General features: G+C 35.7%; 3 protein-coding genes and 2 pseudogenes across 5 annotated transcripts; 3 read left to right on the forward strand and 2 right to left on the reverse strand.

Moving 5' to 3' along the window:
• Positions 1 to 795: 795 nt before the first annotated feature.
• On the reverse strand, positions 796 to 1956 carry LOC128860105 (DNA-directed RNA polymerase III subunit RPC8-like; annotated as a pseudogene).
• Positions 1957 to 3537: 1581 nt separating this feature from the next.
• Positions 3538 to 5636, forward strand: LOC128860106 (serine/threonine-protein kinase RIO1). The gene is made up of 3 exons (XM_054097368.1): positions 3538 to 3743; positions 3817 to 5103; positions 5170 to 5636. Exons 1-3 carry the CDS (start codon positions 3681 to 3683, stop codon positions 5563 to 5565), a joined length of 1746 nt encoding a protein of 581 aa, XP_053953343.1. The 5' UTR covers positions 3538 to 3680; the 3' UTR covers positions 5566 to 5636.
• A 314-nt stretch (positions 5637 to 5950) lies between these two features.
• Positions 5951 to 7132, reverse strand: LOC128860107 (DNA-directed RNA polymerase III subunit RPC8). Of its 2 annotated transcripts, XM_054097370.1 has the most exons (4): positions 6865 to 7132; positions 6312 to 6800; positions 6185 to 6238; positions 5951 to 6133 (listed from the first exon to the last, which is right to left on the reverse strand). In XM_054097370.1, the coding sequence occupies exons 1-4, from the start codon at positions 6973 to 6975 to the stop codon at positions 6095 to 6097; spliced, it is 693 nt and encodes a 230-aa protein (XP_053953345.1). In that variant the 5' UTR covers positions 6976 to 7132; the 3' UTR covers positions 5951 to 6094. The 2 variants fall into 2 exon arrangements, with proteins under 2 accessions (XP_053953345.1, XP_053953344.1); XM_054097369.1 differs by having other exon boundaries at positions 5951 to 6238; positions 6865 to 7130.
• A 2662-nt stretch (positions 7133 to 9794) lies between these two features.
• LOC128860111 (peroxiredoxin-2) lies at positions 9795 to 11351 on the forward strand. 2 transcript variants are annotated; one of them, XM_054097375.1, is made up of 5 exons: positions 9795 to 9878; positions 10265 to 10446; positions 10508 to 10625; positions 10687 to 11092; positions 11151 to 11351. In XM_054097375.1, exons 2-5 carry the CDS (start codon positions 10287 to 10289, stop codon positions 11199 to 11201), a joined length of 735 nt encoding a protein of 244 aa, XP_053953350.1. In that variant the 5' UTR covers positions 9795 to 9878; positions 10265 to 10286; the 3' UTR covers positions 11202 to 11351. The 2 variants fall into 2 exon arrangements, with proteins under 2 accessions (XP_053953350.1, XP_053953351.1); XM_054097376.1 differs by lacking the exon at positions 9795 to 9878 and adding an exon at positions 9993 to 10145.
• Positions 11352 to 12841: 1490 nt separating this feature from the next.
• On the forward strand, positions 12842 to 15088 carry LOC128860112 (serine/threonine-protein kinase RIO1-like; annotated as a pseudogene).
• The last annotated feature ends 147 nt before the right edge of the window (positions 15089 to 15235 follow it).

The following is a 15235-nucleotide window of genomic DNA, read 5'->3' on the forward strand; positions in this document are numbered from 1 at the left end:
AAAGTTTCAACAAATTTTAAATTAAAAACAAAAACATAAATACAGTGTACAAGTTAATAAAAACGAAAAGTAGCAACGCCCTTCTGCAAAAAAAAACAAACAAAACAAAAATAATTATATTTCTTTCCATGGCATGCAAGTTCTATTTAGAAAAATCAAAAGCAAAAGGATATTAAGTACTTACACGAATAATTGAATGGATATTCGTTTTTTTAATTTAAGTGATAAATAAAACCAAAAAAAAAAACACTTTAATAAAATATGAAGCTAAAATAAAAAAATATCTGAAGAGAAGTGAAAGCAAAAGCATGCAATGAACACAAATGATATGCAAATTGAAAATAAAATTCAAAATGGAAAATAACTGTAACGGAAAATTAGTTTTATTTCATGACTCGTTTGCGGATAGATTTTCTGAGTGCGGTGATTAAATAAACCCTCTGGTGAAAATGCACCTACAAACCTCTACTGAATTAATCTTTACGCTTTTAAGAGAGTGTTGCAGACCTAAAATGAGAAATACAGAAATGAGTCTATAGCCTCACTAGTACCGATTTACCCTGTCAAAGTTTTAGAACTCCCTCAGTTTTCCTCTGATTTGTTTGAAATTTGGCTTACTCCCTACTCCTGCAACAAACAAATAATAAGCAACAGTTTTAAGATTAACAAAAATTTGAGATTTCTAAGACTGATTGCTCGAAGCTCATAGCAATCATACTGATCCAAGTTCAAAATCATACTTCAAGTAGAAGAAAAGCTTAACGCGTGAGTGTAAATAAATAGACAAGTTTTTTTATTATCGTGCCGCCATATAAGCGTACGTCGAATAGTTATTCCGCTTTGTTTAATACACTTTAAAATATTCAACTTCCATGTCTTCGTGTTCAACTTTAATGTATTATATTTCTGTCCAAGTGGAAGAAGTAAAACTTAACATTTTTTGTGTAATCAAATTTATTTCATACTTCATAAGCTCCTTCGCCATGTTCATCATTTTCATATTCTACATTGTCTTCATCTTCTTTCTCGTCCAGATTCATTAATGGCAGCCTAAAAGAGAAACCATTAGCATATTTAACATGAGTCAGCTGCTGTGAATAGTTTACATCACGTGGAAACATACAACAATTCTGTAAGGCGTTTCTACTTCAGTCTGCTGCGTAGATGCTGCTGCCGCCGCCGACGCCACAGCTGACGTGCTTGCTTGTTGTGTATCCGTTTTGGGAGGTGCAGTCGGTGAACTCTCTTCGAATATTTCACGTGAAACACGAAATTTTAATGGTTTACCTATATCCATGAATAGGTCATGTTTAGCACCATCTTCCAAAGGATATTCCCAGACCCACGCTTGTTCAGCTTCTTCGAAACGCGACGGGTGCTGTAAGGCCGAAGGCGGTATGAGTATATCATCGAAGAAACCAAGTGTTACGTGTACACCCTCTCGACTGCAGCTACGTACTTTTCTCCTGTGAGCACACTGCTAATTTAGCGAAATAAGACTTCGGTGTGTGAGAGGCGCCATCGCCTGGCAATATAATATAATAGAATCCTTCAGTGATACTATGTCTTTGAGTGCAATGCAGAGACCAAGATTTAAGAGTACTTGTAGAAAAATTACTTTATTGGCTAACTTCCGGTTGATTTCGTCTCGTATCGCTTCTACCAATATCAAATGAAATTGATCCGGCGCTATCCTTATGGCGTCTTTTAATTCAGCGAGCACAAACATTTGTTTTTATTTTTTTGTTTATTTTATTGTACAGTAAAATTTTTATATTTTTAATTAATAAATTTAAAGGATCTAGTGTGATTTTTTCTTTTACCTTTCTGTTTTGTTGACGGCGTGTTTTATCAGCTGTTTGGCTGTTATTAATGGTTTTGTTTTGACTATTCCAGGTAAATAAATGCGAGCCGCAAGGAGAAAAAGTTAGTTCACATTCACGGTATACAGAGTGGTTCACAAAAAAATAATTAATGATACTACCATTTATAATCGCAAGATACGCTTATAATACAAGTTTTTAACACTTTACCAAATTTATTATATATTTAGAAGGTAATTAATGATGATTCAAATCCCATTATGCTATGCTAATGAGAACCCCATGTAAATGAATAATTACTTCCTGTCGTATCGTAGTATCGTAGATTTTATTTCACGATTTTTGTAAATTACCGTAGAACCCTGTCAGCTGATTGCTCTCTCACCACACAGTGTTGCCAAACAGTACATTTCGAAATCATTTACAAAATAAACTTAGAAAAATTATAAATTTTATTAAAATAACTTAAAAGGACTGTTGTATACTACTAATTATAGATAAATGAACTATTTGCATTTGTTGGCTTTTTGGCTTTGGTTTATTAAACAATGAAAAATTGTAACTGATAACGCGGATGTGTGAAATATGTATTGTGTAAATATGTAACTAGAAGAACCAGTTGTTCTCTACGGGATGAGTTTTGCTCAGTTTTGTGCTCGTTAGTGTCTGCGGAACTATTGGACTATTTTTGAAGCGGAATTTTATAACGGAAGGTTAAAGCCTGTCAACTACAGTATTTCTGAAATTTTTACTTTAGACCACTGCATTAATGTTGAATGCACCATTAATGATTTCAAGTTTCATCTCACTAATTTTTTGTTTTTTTATCCATGGTGAAAAGATTTTTAGAGGACCGTTATTCGGGTCTGAGCGAATTTGATAGATATGCAAACGTCATTCGTTTTGAATTTCGCAAAATTTAGCTTTAGCTTAGTGAAACACAAAACGAATGACGTAAAATCCAAAGTACCCCTCAAATTTTTTTTTTCACCACACATAAAGAACAAACCTGGTATACATCATCCTCGTTTTTATGTATTTATCTAATAAAAATATATACAATGAGCGCAGAGCAAAATGGCAAATATTCTTTGTTGTCAACTGGGCTACACAAATTTATATGTGTCGGCAAAGCGAATCTATGAAATCACTTTGGGTAGATATATGTATAACTTTGGAAGGTACAGAAGTCTATTTGGGGAAATGAATTTATCCACCACAGTAAATACAAGATATAACGCTGTAGAATATGTCACTTCGCTGGTTTAATTTTTTCCTTTTATCAACAGGTTTTAAACTTTTGAACTTCTCTTCCTTATGTTTGTTTCTTTGCAGCACTGATATTATCGGTTGCAAAAATCGCACGAAATAAAGTAACGACTTTCAGAAGGCGCCCTTCGGTACTCTGTGTACCGTGGCTGTAATGAAGGTTTATAGAATTTTTATAATTAATTTTTTAGTTTAATATATTATTTTAATCTATCATATTGTAAAATTTGTATCTGTTGGGATTTTTACAAAATATATAAGCTATAAAATGAAATTTAAAATTTCACGAATTCAATTATTATGAATTTTTCCACCGAATATTACAATTTCATATATTTTTTTATAATCTACAGTAGGGCGATTTCATCATTTGCAACTATTTTATTAAACAACCATATGAAATACTAATTTCACAATGACACTATTGTGAGTGATATATTTAATGGGTATTTAAGAAGCAGCACCTACACTAACTGGAAACAACTACCTCCAAACAACGGCACGTGTAAAGTTCTTGAACTGTTTCCCAACATTAATTTAATAAAAAGTAAGAGTTTGCTGAAGAAATCTTTAAAATTACAGTTGGCAATGGATGAATTTGAATCGCATCAGTTCAGTGATGCTGATGAGGATGAGGAAATACCATACAAGGTATGTGTAGCCGAGGCAATCTTGTAGCGAATTGGAATACACGAGCGTTTTAATAGGACATCTTTTCTTGCAGAATAACTTAGTAAATACCTTCAAAAATTTAACAGTGAAGCATGACATGTTTAAGGATATTAAAAGAGATAGCGTGCAAAACGACAATTTGGAGAAAATTATAGACGATCCAAGCCCAGATGAGACAATAGATGATGAAGACGACTACGAAGAAGCGAGTGGCGATTCATATGACTACGAAGAGTCTTATACAGGCTATCAAAAGCATAATGCGCAAACCACACAAATATCACTCAACCAGTCCGCTTGTAAAGGTGGCACTACGCAAGCTAAACGTGTAAGCAGCTATCAGCCAAAAGAAAATTTATTCCGCCGCTATTCAGCACGCATAAATGTAGAAAAATACGATCCTACCGTTAATATGAGCTCACAGGCCGCCAATCGACTAGTGACATTCGATAGACGCCAAGATGACCGTGTTCGTATACGTGATAAACAGGATCGTGCTACTGCCGAGCAAGTAATGGATCCACGTACGCGCATGATACTTTTCAAAATGTTAAATAGTGGCTTTATACAAGAAATCAATGGTTGCATATCCACCGGCAAAGAAGCTAATGTATATCATGCTGTCTCAGAGCGCGATGAAGAGTTTGCTATTAAAATCTATAAAACGTCCATATTGACATTTAAAGATCGTGATAAGTATGTATCGGGTGAATTTCGCTTCCGACACGGCTACTGCCGTCATAATCCACGCAAAATGGTGCGTACGTGGGCAGAGAAAGAGATGCGCAACTATCTGCGCATGCATAACGCAGGTGTGCCTGTGCCCGAACCTTTACTGCTACGCTCACATGTGCTTGTGATGCGTTTCTGTGGCAAAAAAGGGTGGCCTTCGCCAAAGTTGAAAGAAGTAGAATTGACCACATCTAAAGCTTGCCAACTGTATCGCGAATGTGTTGTGATTATGTGGCGAATTTATAATAAATGCAAATTGGTGCACGCAGATTTATCAGAATTCAATATTTTATTGCATGATGGGCAGCTTATAATTATTGACGTTAGTCAATCGGTCGAACACGATCATCCGCATGCATTCGATTTCTTGCGTAAAGATTGCGTTAACATATCAGATTTCTTCCGCAAGCGTGCAGTTGCCACAATGACCGTGAAAGAGCTATTCGACTTTATTACAGATCAGTCAATTACTGATGAAAATATGGATGAATGTCTAGAACGCATATCAGAGCGGATCAAAGATCGTGACTTTGATGCGATCACGGCTCAGGAAAAAATCGATGAAGCAGTATGGCAGAACACTTTCATACCGAAACGATTAGATGAGGTGAGTGAAATGACTAAAATTTTCAATAATTTGAGCACTGTAAAGGTACTTAAAAATATATCTTAGGTCCGACATTTTGAGAAAGATGTAGATAAGGCGAAAAAAGGACTAAATAAGGATCTCATATATGGCAAAATAACAGGTCTAAAATCCGATTTAAATGTGCAAGAACAACCGGATGTACTTATTGAGTCTGAAGCAGTTGAAAGCAAAAATGTGAAAAATGCTCAAAACAAAGAAATCGCCGAAGACTGTACTGATTCAAGTGATTGCGAGGACGAAGCTTCCGAAGATGACGGCAGCACAGGCTTCGTCAATTCAGCGCGTCCGCGAGATGAATCTCCTAATAGTAAAAAGTCCCGTAAGAAGGCTGTTAAAGAGGCAAAGGCAGAAAAGCGTAAAGTGAAGGTTAAAAAGCATGTCAAGAAACGTAAAGAAAAGATGGCAACCACACGCAAATGAAAACTAAATTGTAATTGTAAATAGACTTTATTCTTGATTAAGTTTCGTTTTAATATTATACTTAAAACAAATTTCTAAAAGAAATTGGAAAAAGAAACGAATAAATTCGTGGCATTGTTGCAAGTTTAGAGTAAAATGAAGAACAAGAAATGTATATATGCTTAATGTTTTCAAAGAAAGAAGCCCTGCTTTTTATTAAATGGCTACTCCCTACCCCTGCAGCAAACAAATAATGCACAACAATTTTAATATTGACAAAAATTCGACATTTTTAAAATTGATTAGGCCTCTAGACAAACTTGTGTGCTCAAAGCTCCTAGCTATCATACTGATCGAATTTCAAAATAATACTTCAAGTGGAAGAGAAGCTGAACGCGTTAGTATAAACAAATAGACAAGTTGTTTATTATCATGGCTCCATATAAGCGTATGTCAAATAGTTATTCCACTTTGTTTAATATACTTTGAAATATTCAATATTCATGGAAGAAGTAAAACTTAACCTTTGTTTTGTGTAAACAAATTTATTTCATTCTTCATAAGCTCCTTCGCCATCTTCATCATTTTCATATTCTACATTGTCTTCATCTTCGTTCTCGTCACCCTCCTCTGCACATTGATTTTGTTGATCCCACCAAGATAGCACACCAAGTCCAGATTCATTAATGGCAGCCTAAAAGAGAAACCATAAACATATTTAACATGAGTCAGCTGCTGTGAAGAGTTTACATCACGTGGAAACATACAACAATTCTGTAAGGCGTTTTTACTTCAGTCTGCTGCGTAGATGCTGCTGCCGCCGCCGACGCCACAGCTGACGTGCTTGCTTGTTGTGTATCCGTTTTGGGTGGTCCAATCGGTGAACTCTCTTCGAATATTTCACGTGACACACGAAATTTTATTGGTTCACCTATATCCATGAATAAGTCATGTTTAGCACCATCTTCCAAAGGATATTCCCAGACCCACGCTTGTTCAGCTTCTTCGAAACGCGACGGGTGCTGTAAGGCCGAAGGCGGTATGAGTATATCATCGAAGAAACCAAGTGTTACGTGTACACCCTCTCGACTGCAGCTACGTATTTTACCTGTGAGCACACTGCCAATGGCGGGGCGAAAAACAATGTAGCGAAATAAGACTTCGGTGTGTGAGGCGCCATCGCCTGGTAATATAATGGAGTCTTTCAGTGATACTATGTCTTTGAGCGCAATGCAGAGACCAAGATTTAAGAGTACCTGTGAAAAATTAAGTAGGTTTATGTTCGGCACATACAATTTTTTTAAATGATATTCTGCTTACTTTATTGGCTAACTTCCGGTTGATTTCGTCTCGTATCGCTTCTACCAATTTCAAATGAAATTGATCCGGCGCTATCCTTATGGTGTCTTTTAATTCAGCGAGCACAAACATTTGTTTTTATTTATTTTATTTGTACAATATAATTTTTATATTAATTAATAAATTTAAAGGATCTAGTGCGATTTTTTCTTTTACTTTTCTGTTTTGTTGACGGCGTGTTTTATCAGCTGTTTGGCTGTTATTAATGGTTTTGTTTTGACAATTCCAGGTAAATAAATGCGAGGCGATTCGAAAGGAGAAAAAGTTAGTTCACAATGACGGTGTACAGAGTGGCTCACAAAAAAACAATTAAGGGTGCCACCATTTATAATCGCAAGACGAGTTTATAATAACAGTTTTAAACACTTTACCAATTTTTTTTATTTATTTTAAAGGGAATTAATGATGATCTAAGTCCCATTAGGTTTTATTGTTAACTTTGTCATTTCTAAAACGAAAAAATACTTATAATTAGCAATGTAATGGCCAACATTAGTAGTATTTCTATTGATTATTCGAACTAGAAAACTCGTAGACTTTTCTTTCTTACAATTAAGGTGTAAATGAGGTGTGATTGACTGCCCCTCGCTGTTCTATTCTATAGATCTATAATTAGGTTAGGTTAAGGCCGGTGGGCCAATTAGATGTCCTAAATTCAGTAGTTTTCGCGAAGCGTTGTAGGATGAGAAAAAAAACAATTAGCCAAATGAAGTTTTGGGGATAGTTTAATATATATTTGAACTAAAAAAAAAAAATTTGTACAATCTCCAACAATATATTGTAAGCCGAGTTATCAATAGATTCCCAGAGCGCCTTGCCACTGAAGTATCCAACTTCTGTACAAGATACAACTTGCAATTTTCATCTGAAAACAAAAAAAATAAAGATTATTAATTTTGATGTAATTATCTTCGATGTGAACTAAGAAAATTGGGAGAAACACGTAAAATTTGAATTTTTGGGGAAGGTAGAAAAAAAAGTGGTTTTTCAAGGAAAAAAAAACTCTTCAACTGGGTAAAAAAGTCGCTTAAAAAAAGTTTTTGGATGTTTTTTTTAGTTCACATAGAAGAGAAAGCAATACTGAAGATAACGCATTTTGAATGAAATGCATAGCTCGTTTAGTTTTTTTGCAATCGTGTACATAAATTAGGTAAAATCGTGAAAATGAAAAGCCGAGAAACAAACACTTACAGAGACGTACACAGAAACAATACACTACAACAATAAGCGCACGGTTGCTCGACGCCGCACTACGCTCGGCTTTGTAGCTCTGCAAATACTTGGAATTTAACTCTGAAAATTTGTGTCTCATGTTCTAGAATATCTAAGCTATTGATTTCAGGAAAAAAAAAATCGATTTTTTTGACCTTTTAATTGGCCCGCCGGCCTTAACCTGGCTGGCTGAAAGCCTTCACATAGACCTAATGGTCCTTAGTGTTGCCAGATGAAGCTAGCTCTAGCATGCCCCCATCTTCCAGTTCATTGCAAAATCTGCAGCTATCGTTGTTTGTAATTCCTATCTTGTATGCGTGCTCCGCTAGCAAATTGTGGCCTGTCAGCATACCTACGATAGTTCTGCTCTCCTTTCTAGACAGAGCTAGTACGAATCTGGCGTATTTATCTGCATAATTTTAGCGGTTTTGCAAGTGGCTTGATTATTCCACCTCCTGTCTATCCGTATTTTCATGTCCGCAGAAATATCCTTGTATATTGTATTTAAAGGTTTCAGTATGTCGTTTTCTTCTTCAAATTGTAAACAGCGCTTTTGGCAATCTCATCTACAATTTCGCTTCCTGCAATGCCCTTATGTCCGAGTTCCTAATAGATGTGCAACCGTCAGTCTGCGGCTAGTCTCTCTATGGCGTCCCTGCTTTTTAGAACATTTTAGATGAAATTTCATATGAGTTCATTGCTTTTATCGCCGCTTGGCTGTCAACGTATATATTTATTTTGGCGTTGCTTGATGTCTTTGCGAATGCTCTTTTCGCAGTCTTATCTACAGCACAAACTTCTGCTTGAAAGATACTGCAGTGGTCGGGGAGCTTAAGTAGCTGCCAGATGCCTAGCTCTGCGCAATAGATTCCTGTCCCTACTTCGTCTAACAATTTCGAGTAAATTTCAGTAAATATACATATTAAGAGTATTTGGGTTAGGTTTAATTCCTCTTTTCCATCCCTCTTCTATTGTTGTTCAGAATTTCTTCACCTAATTGCATTTCGGAGTCACATAGTCCGTCTGGACTTTGTAACTCATGTCAATAATTAAAAACTAACGAATTAAAATAGGTATAAAATGTGTTCTATTTGACATTGTGGGATATTTCTTATAAGAGCTTGTTATCTGATCGATCCTTAACAACAACAATTCGATTAGGTAGGTTTCCTTGGGTTATAGAGTTCAGTATCATAATGAGTCCACACTGGAACGATCCAAATCAATTATATGGGTGTTGACACAACTGATATAAAATTTCTGTTTAAATAGGAAGAGTAAAAGAAGAGGTAACAAAAAAATGTGTCTCATTGGTCCATAAGAATTGATGTCACATATGCATACGCTGTACTTAGGACCGGTGTACTTACAAGATTAGGACCATGTTAGTATAGGTAGGTAGGTGAAATGGTTGAAGTGCCAGTCTGGCACTGTAAAATGCAAAATGCGTGCAAAATTTTTATCCGAATCCCGATCATTGACTACTAGAAAACATATAATGTTAATAATATTTATATCTTACGTCCATTACATTACTAATCATTTTCGTTAAATCAACTTTTCACTCACATATAACGGTAATTTGTAATTTAATTGATTTAAACTATTGCATTGCTTAACCATTTGTACTAATTTTCTTCACTTCCGTATGCTGTTATTTTACAATATCACTACTGTGAATGGTATTTAAGATGTATGCAAGAATGTACTCCGTTATGAATAGATGCAGAAAAAAGAATAATCAAATTAAACGCTAGTTGATTGTGAGTAGATTTTTTAAATCTGTGAAAATATACATAAATTGTTATTATAAAAGTTATACCAAAACAAATATAATATTTGTTTCATTAAATTACTTTCTACAATCTGTGTCATTTATTAGACTTCAATGAAAGCAATTATAAACAATCTTGCTATTGTTTGTTTTTGTTCTCATGTTTGCTTCCGTCATCATTTTTTGTATCGTGGCACGCATTTCTAGCGTAGTGATAAGCGATTATTTACCTTAAATCAGCCGGCAATACTTTGATGTATTTATCAATAACACATAGTGCCTAACTTAAGTTCTTGATTTATAACCATTATCACATTGTTAAAAAGTGCTTGCGTGGCTTACATACTCATTTTTATTACAAACTAATATTTGTAGACAACAGACGTTCCCACGCACAATGATGCCAAAAACTTACGTTGTTAGTTTACTATGCGCAGTATTAGCATCCGTTTCAAGTTATGAGAAGAGCGGTTCGTGCTACTCCTTTGCGGATGGCTCAGTGTATCCTTCTGAAGGGCCCCGAGGTGATCACAAGCTACAAACTACTAAGGCAGTCAGTAAGTTTTCGTACATCATATTAATAATTTGCTAGTTACCTTTGTATGTTTGTTTTTGCAGTATCTAAACCAGCTCCACCGTTTGAGGGTACTGCCGTAGTCAAAGGCGATTTCATCAAATTATCACTTTCTCAATATAAGGGGAAATACGTAGTTCTTCTTTTTTACCCACTTGACTTGTAGGTGATCAATTTTTTTTTTTCTACCATAGGCTTGTTAAATCCAATTATTGATTTGCAGCACTTTTGTATGTCCAACTGAAATTATTGCTTTTTCGGATCGTATTGAAGAGTTCCGTAAAATCAATGCTGAGGTTGTGGCTGTCAGTGTTGATTCACACTTTACACACTTGGCTTGGATCAATACACCACGAAAGGAGGGAGGCCTTGGATATGTGAAAATTCCATTGCTTTCTGATTTAACGCATAAAATCAGCAGAGACTATGGTGTTTATTTAGAAGATTTGGGTCATACGCTCCGTGGTCTCTTTATCATCGACCATCGTGGCATTTTACGGCAAATAACAATGAATGATTTGCCAGTAGGGCGCTCAGTCGACGAAACAATTCGCTTGGTGCAGGCATTCCAATATACGGATACCCATGGAGAAGTGTGCCCCGCGGGCTGGAAGCCTGGTGCAGACACGGTAATTGTGCTTAAACACTAAGCTTACAAAATAATTATAGAAACAATTATTTTTTCAGATCGTTCCCGATCCAAAAGAAAAGACGAAATATTTCCAAAAAAACAACTAAAATTCATAAGGTCGTGTTTACTCTAACTTCCTCATATATTTGGTATATGTATTCCAAAATTTCTTATTTTTTTACAAATACTGATTGGATATCAAATTAGAAACCATTAAAATTGGATCTAATAAATAAAGCAAAATTGTTTTATAAGAATTTAATATGCGTTATATTCTTTTTGTGCATTTATTACGATAGCCTGTATCTTTAGCCAATTCCGATGCCGCTTCCCCAAAGCTCGATACCTTCATATCGAGGTCTTTATGCAAAATTCTCCTCAAAGAAGTGCGTGAAATGTTCAATTCTTGAGAACGATGGCGAGTTGTGGTTGTTGGATGTTCACGCACATTTTCGGCTACAGCAGCAATGCTTTCGGGTGTACGCACTGTAGGAGCACGTTCACGTGTTGTTTTATCCATTAACGATCCACTTTCACGAAGACGATTAACAAATTGATCCACAAACTGTCTTGTTGGCAAATCTTTTTTTGGAATTTTTGTTGTTGTTTTAACAGCATAGGTAGCCCTGTCTGTGTAGGCATATCATCGGTCGTCTTCGTCTAGCTCATCTAGGAGTAGGCCCAGGAAACATGCTGTTTCGACAGGTTGGGTCCAGAGGGAGAGGGGGGTTAGATGAGTCGGTTTGAGGGGGCATGTGAAGAGGTGGTTAGTGTCGTGCGGGGTACCTTCACATGCCGGACATGTGTTTGGTATGTCGGGGTCGATTCTGGATATGTAGGAGTTTAACCTGCTACAGTATCCAGAACGTAATTGTGCCAGTCTTACACGAGTCTCACGGGGAAGCTGGAGCTCTTCATCTGCAATAGGTGGTGATTGGACTCCGATTCCGGCATTCACAGGACGGGAGTTCATGAAGGTGGTAACGGTCTCCCGGTGAATGTCGTTTATTGACTGTTTAAATACTGTCCGGTCCAGTAGGTTTTTTTTTCAAATTTCTCACTGTTTGAGTAGAAGACTCACCACTTTGGAAATAGGTTTTCAATATTTCCCAATTTTGTTCAAGCGTATAACGTCTCATTTCGTAAATGTCAAACCTTTTAGTAAATTATGATCACATTTGACATGTCATTTGTGTTACCATTCTCCAAAAAATAGGTGGTTCAAAAAGCAAATGCTATATGGCCCACCCTGTACTAATCATTGTCGTTGTAACAACGTAAACACTCCTCATAAATGTTTAGAGACCGCTGCTAGATTGATAGCCCTTTGTCGGCTATACATCGGTTCGTTTCGGTAACGTTTGCTTGAATGTTTTTGCCTAAAACACCAATATCTTGGATATTACCCTTATTTTATTTGGACTATTTTTAAAGCGGAATTTCAAAAGAAAGCTTAAAGTTAAATCCTCTTAACTATAAACATTCTGAAATTTTTACTTTAGACGACTACCCTAATTTTGAAAGCACCATTAATTATTTCAAGTTCCATCTCACTATTTTTTTGTTTTTTTTTATCTATTTTGCCGCTAGACAAAATAAAAATATATACAATGACCGCAGAGCGAAATGGTAAATAATCTTTGTTGTGAAATGGGCTAGAAATTTATATGTGCCAGCAAGGCGAATTCGCCTTGGGTACTCAGACAGATAATATCAAGGCTCTTTATTAAAGGTGATGGCACGAGACCAAGAACACTGTTTTGTTCATTTGCTTGTCACAACAAGTTATTGGCGAAGTAGAAAACATAAAATGGATTTGCCTTGTTTTACTCTGTGCTGGCAGCCACATGGACGTGGTGAAAGAAAAAACAAATCAGCTGATTTACCAACACCCCTTTAATAAATTCGCCTTGGACAATATGTAACGGTGGAAGCTACAGAAGAAGTCTATTTGGGTTAGTGAATTTAGCCACCACAGTAAATACAAGATTTAATGCTGTAAAACATATCACTTCGCTGTTTTAATTTCTTCTTTTTTTTAACTTTTGATCTTCTCTTCCTTTTGTTTGTTTCTTTGCAGCACTGATATTATCGGTTGTAAAAATGACAAGAGCTAAAGTAGCGGCTTTCGGAAGGCGCCACCTTCTGTATTCTGAGTACCGTGGTTATAATGAAGGTTTATAGAATTTTTATAATTAATTTTAGTAAATGTTCGAAATAATAACACAAGAGTTCAAAATTTGTAATGACTTTTTTTTAGTTTAATATATTATTTTAATCTATCAAATTGTAAAATTTGTATCTATTGGAATTTTTACCATATATGAACTTAAAAATGGTTTAAACTCCATTTCACAAATTGAATTATTATGAATTTTTCCACCGAATATTGAAATGTCTAATATTTCTAATATTATAATCTACAGTAGGGCGATTTCATCACTTGCACATATTTTGTTAAACAACCATATGAAATGCTATTTTCACAATGACGCTATTGACATTTTATGAGTATTTAAGAAGTAGCACACGGTTTAAGTGAAAACCATAGATACCTGGAAACAACTACCGCTAAACAACGGCACGAGTAAAGTTCTTGAACTGTTTTCCAACATTAATTTAATAAAAAGTAAGAGTTTGCTGAAGAAAACTTCAAAATTAGAGTTGACAATGGACGAATTTGATTCGCATCAGTTCAGTGATGCTGATGAGGATGAGGAAATACCATATAAGGTATATGTGGTAGAGATAGCTAGTAGCGAATTGGAATGCACGAGCGTTTTAAAAGGATTTCTTTTCTTGCAGAATAACTTAGTAAATATCTTCTAAAATTTAACTGTGTATCACAACATATTTAAGGATATTAAAGGAGATAGCGTACAAAACGACAATTTAGAGAAAATTATAGACGATCCAAGCCCAGATGAAGACGAAAAATTTATTCCGTCGCTATTCAGCACGCATAAATGTAGAAAAATACGATCCTACCGTTAATATGAGCTCACGCCAAGATGACCGTGTTAGTATACGTGATAAACAGGATCGTGCTACTGCCGAGCAAGTAGTGGATCCACGTACGCGCATGATACTTCTCAAAATGTTAAATAATGGCTTTATACAAGAAATCAATGGTTGTATATCCACCGGCAAAGAAGCTAATGTATATCATGCTGTCTCGGAGCACGATGAAGAGTTTGCGATTAAAATCTATAAAACGTCCATATTGACATTTAAAAATCGTGATAAGTATGTATGTATCGGGTGAATTTCGCTTCCGACACGGCTATTGCCGTCATAATCCCCGCAAAATGGTGCGTACTTGGGCAGAGAAATAGATGTGGAACTATCTGCGCATGCATAACGCAGGTGTGCCTGTGCCCGAACATTTACTGCTACGCTCACATGTGCTTGTGATGCGTTTCTGTGGCAAAAAAGGGTGGCTTTCGCCAAAGTTAAAAGAAGTAGAATTGACCACATCGAAAGCTTGCCAACTGTATCGCGAATGTGTTGTGATTATGTGGCGAATTTATAATAAATGCAAATTGGTGCACGCAGATTTACCAAAATGTAGATAAGGTGAAAAAAGGACTAAATAAGGATCTCATCTATGGCAGAATAACAGGTCTAAAATCCGATTTAAATGTGCAAGAAAAACTGGATGTACTTATTGAGTCTGAAGCAGTTGAAAGCAAAAATGTGAAAAATGCGCAAAACAAAGAAACCGCCGAAGACTGTACTGATTCAAGTGATTGCGAGGACGAAGATTCCGAAGATGACGGCAGCACAGGCTTCGTCAATTCAGCGCGTCCGCGAGATGAATCTCCTAATAGTAAAACGGCCCGTAAGAAGGCTGTTAAAGCGGCAAAGGCAGAAAAGCGTAAAGTGAAGGTTAAAAAGCATGTCAAGAAACGTAAATAAAAGATGGCAACCACACGCAAATGAAACTAAGTTGTAATTGTAAATAATCTTTATTCTTGATTAAGTTTCATTTTAATATTATACTTAAAAGAAATTGGAAAAAGAAACGATAAATTCGTGGCATTGTTGCAAGTTATAGAGTAAAATGAAGAACAAGAAATGTATATATGCTTAATGTTTTCAAAGAAAGAAGCCCTGCTTTTTATTAAATGTTTATTATGTT

Source organism: Anastrepha ludens, chromosome 4, assembly GCF_028408465.1.
Source record: "Anastrepha ludens isolate Willacy chromosome 4, idAnaLude1.1, whole genome shotgun sequence".
Classification (NCBI taxonomy): domain Eukaryota; kingdom Metazoa; phylum Arthropoda; class Insecta; order Diptera; family Tephritidae; genus Anastrepha; species Anastrepha ludens.

Excerpts from the sequence above, each read along its gene's own strand:
- LOC128860106 (XM_054097368.1), top strand. The coding sequence starts at position 3,681 with ATGGATGAATTTGAATCGCATCAGTTCAGTGATGCTGATGAGGATGAG. Across the intron at positions 3,744-3,816 it reads ATGAGGAAATACCATACAAG|AATAACTTAGTAAATACCTT; the intron begins GTATGTGTAGCC and ends CTTTTCTTGCAG. Across the intron at positions 5,104-5,169 it reads TACCGAAACGATTAGATGAG|GTCCGACATTTTGAGAAAGA; the intron begins GTGAGTGAAATG and ends AATATATCTTAG.
- LOC128860107 (XM_054097369.1), bottom strand. The coding sequence starts at position 6,975 with ATGTTTGTGCTCGCTGAATTAAAAGACACCATAAGGATAGCGCCGGAT. Across the intron at positions 6,801-6,864 it reads ACCGGAAGTTAGCCAATAAA|GTACTCTTAAATCTTGGTCT; the intron begins GTAAGCAGAATA and ends AATTTTTCACAG. Across the intron at positions 6,239-6,311 it reads AAACGCCTTACAGAATTGTT|GCTGCCATTAATGAATCTGG; the intron begins GTATGTTTCCAC and ends TTTCTCTTTTAG.
- LOC128860111 (XM_054097375.1), top strand. The coding sequence starts at position 10,287 with ATGATGCCAAAAACTTACGTTGTTAGTTTACTATGCGCAGTATTAGCA. Across the intron at positions 10,447-10,507 it reads ACAAACTACTAAGGCAGTCA|TATCTAAACCAGCTCCACCG; the intron begins GTAAGTTTTCGT and ends TTGTTTTTGCAG. Across the intron at positions 11,093-11,150 it reads GGAAGCCTGGTGCAGACACG|ATCGTTCCCGATCCAAAAGA; the intron begins GTAATTGTGCTT and ends TTATTTTTTCAG.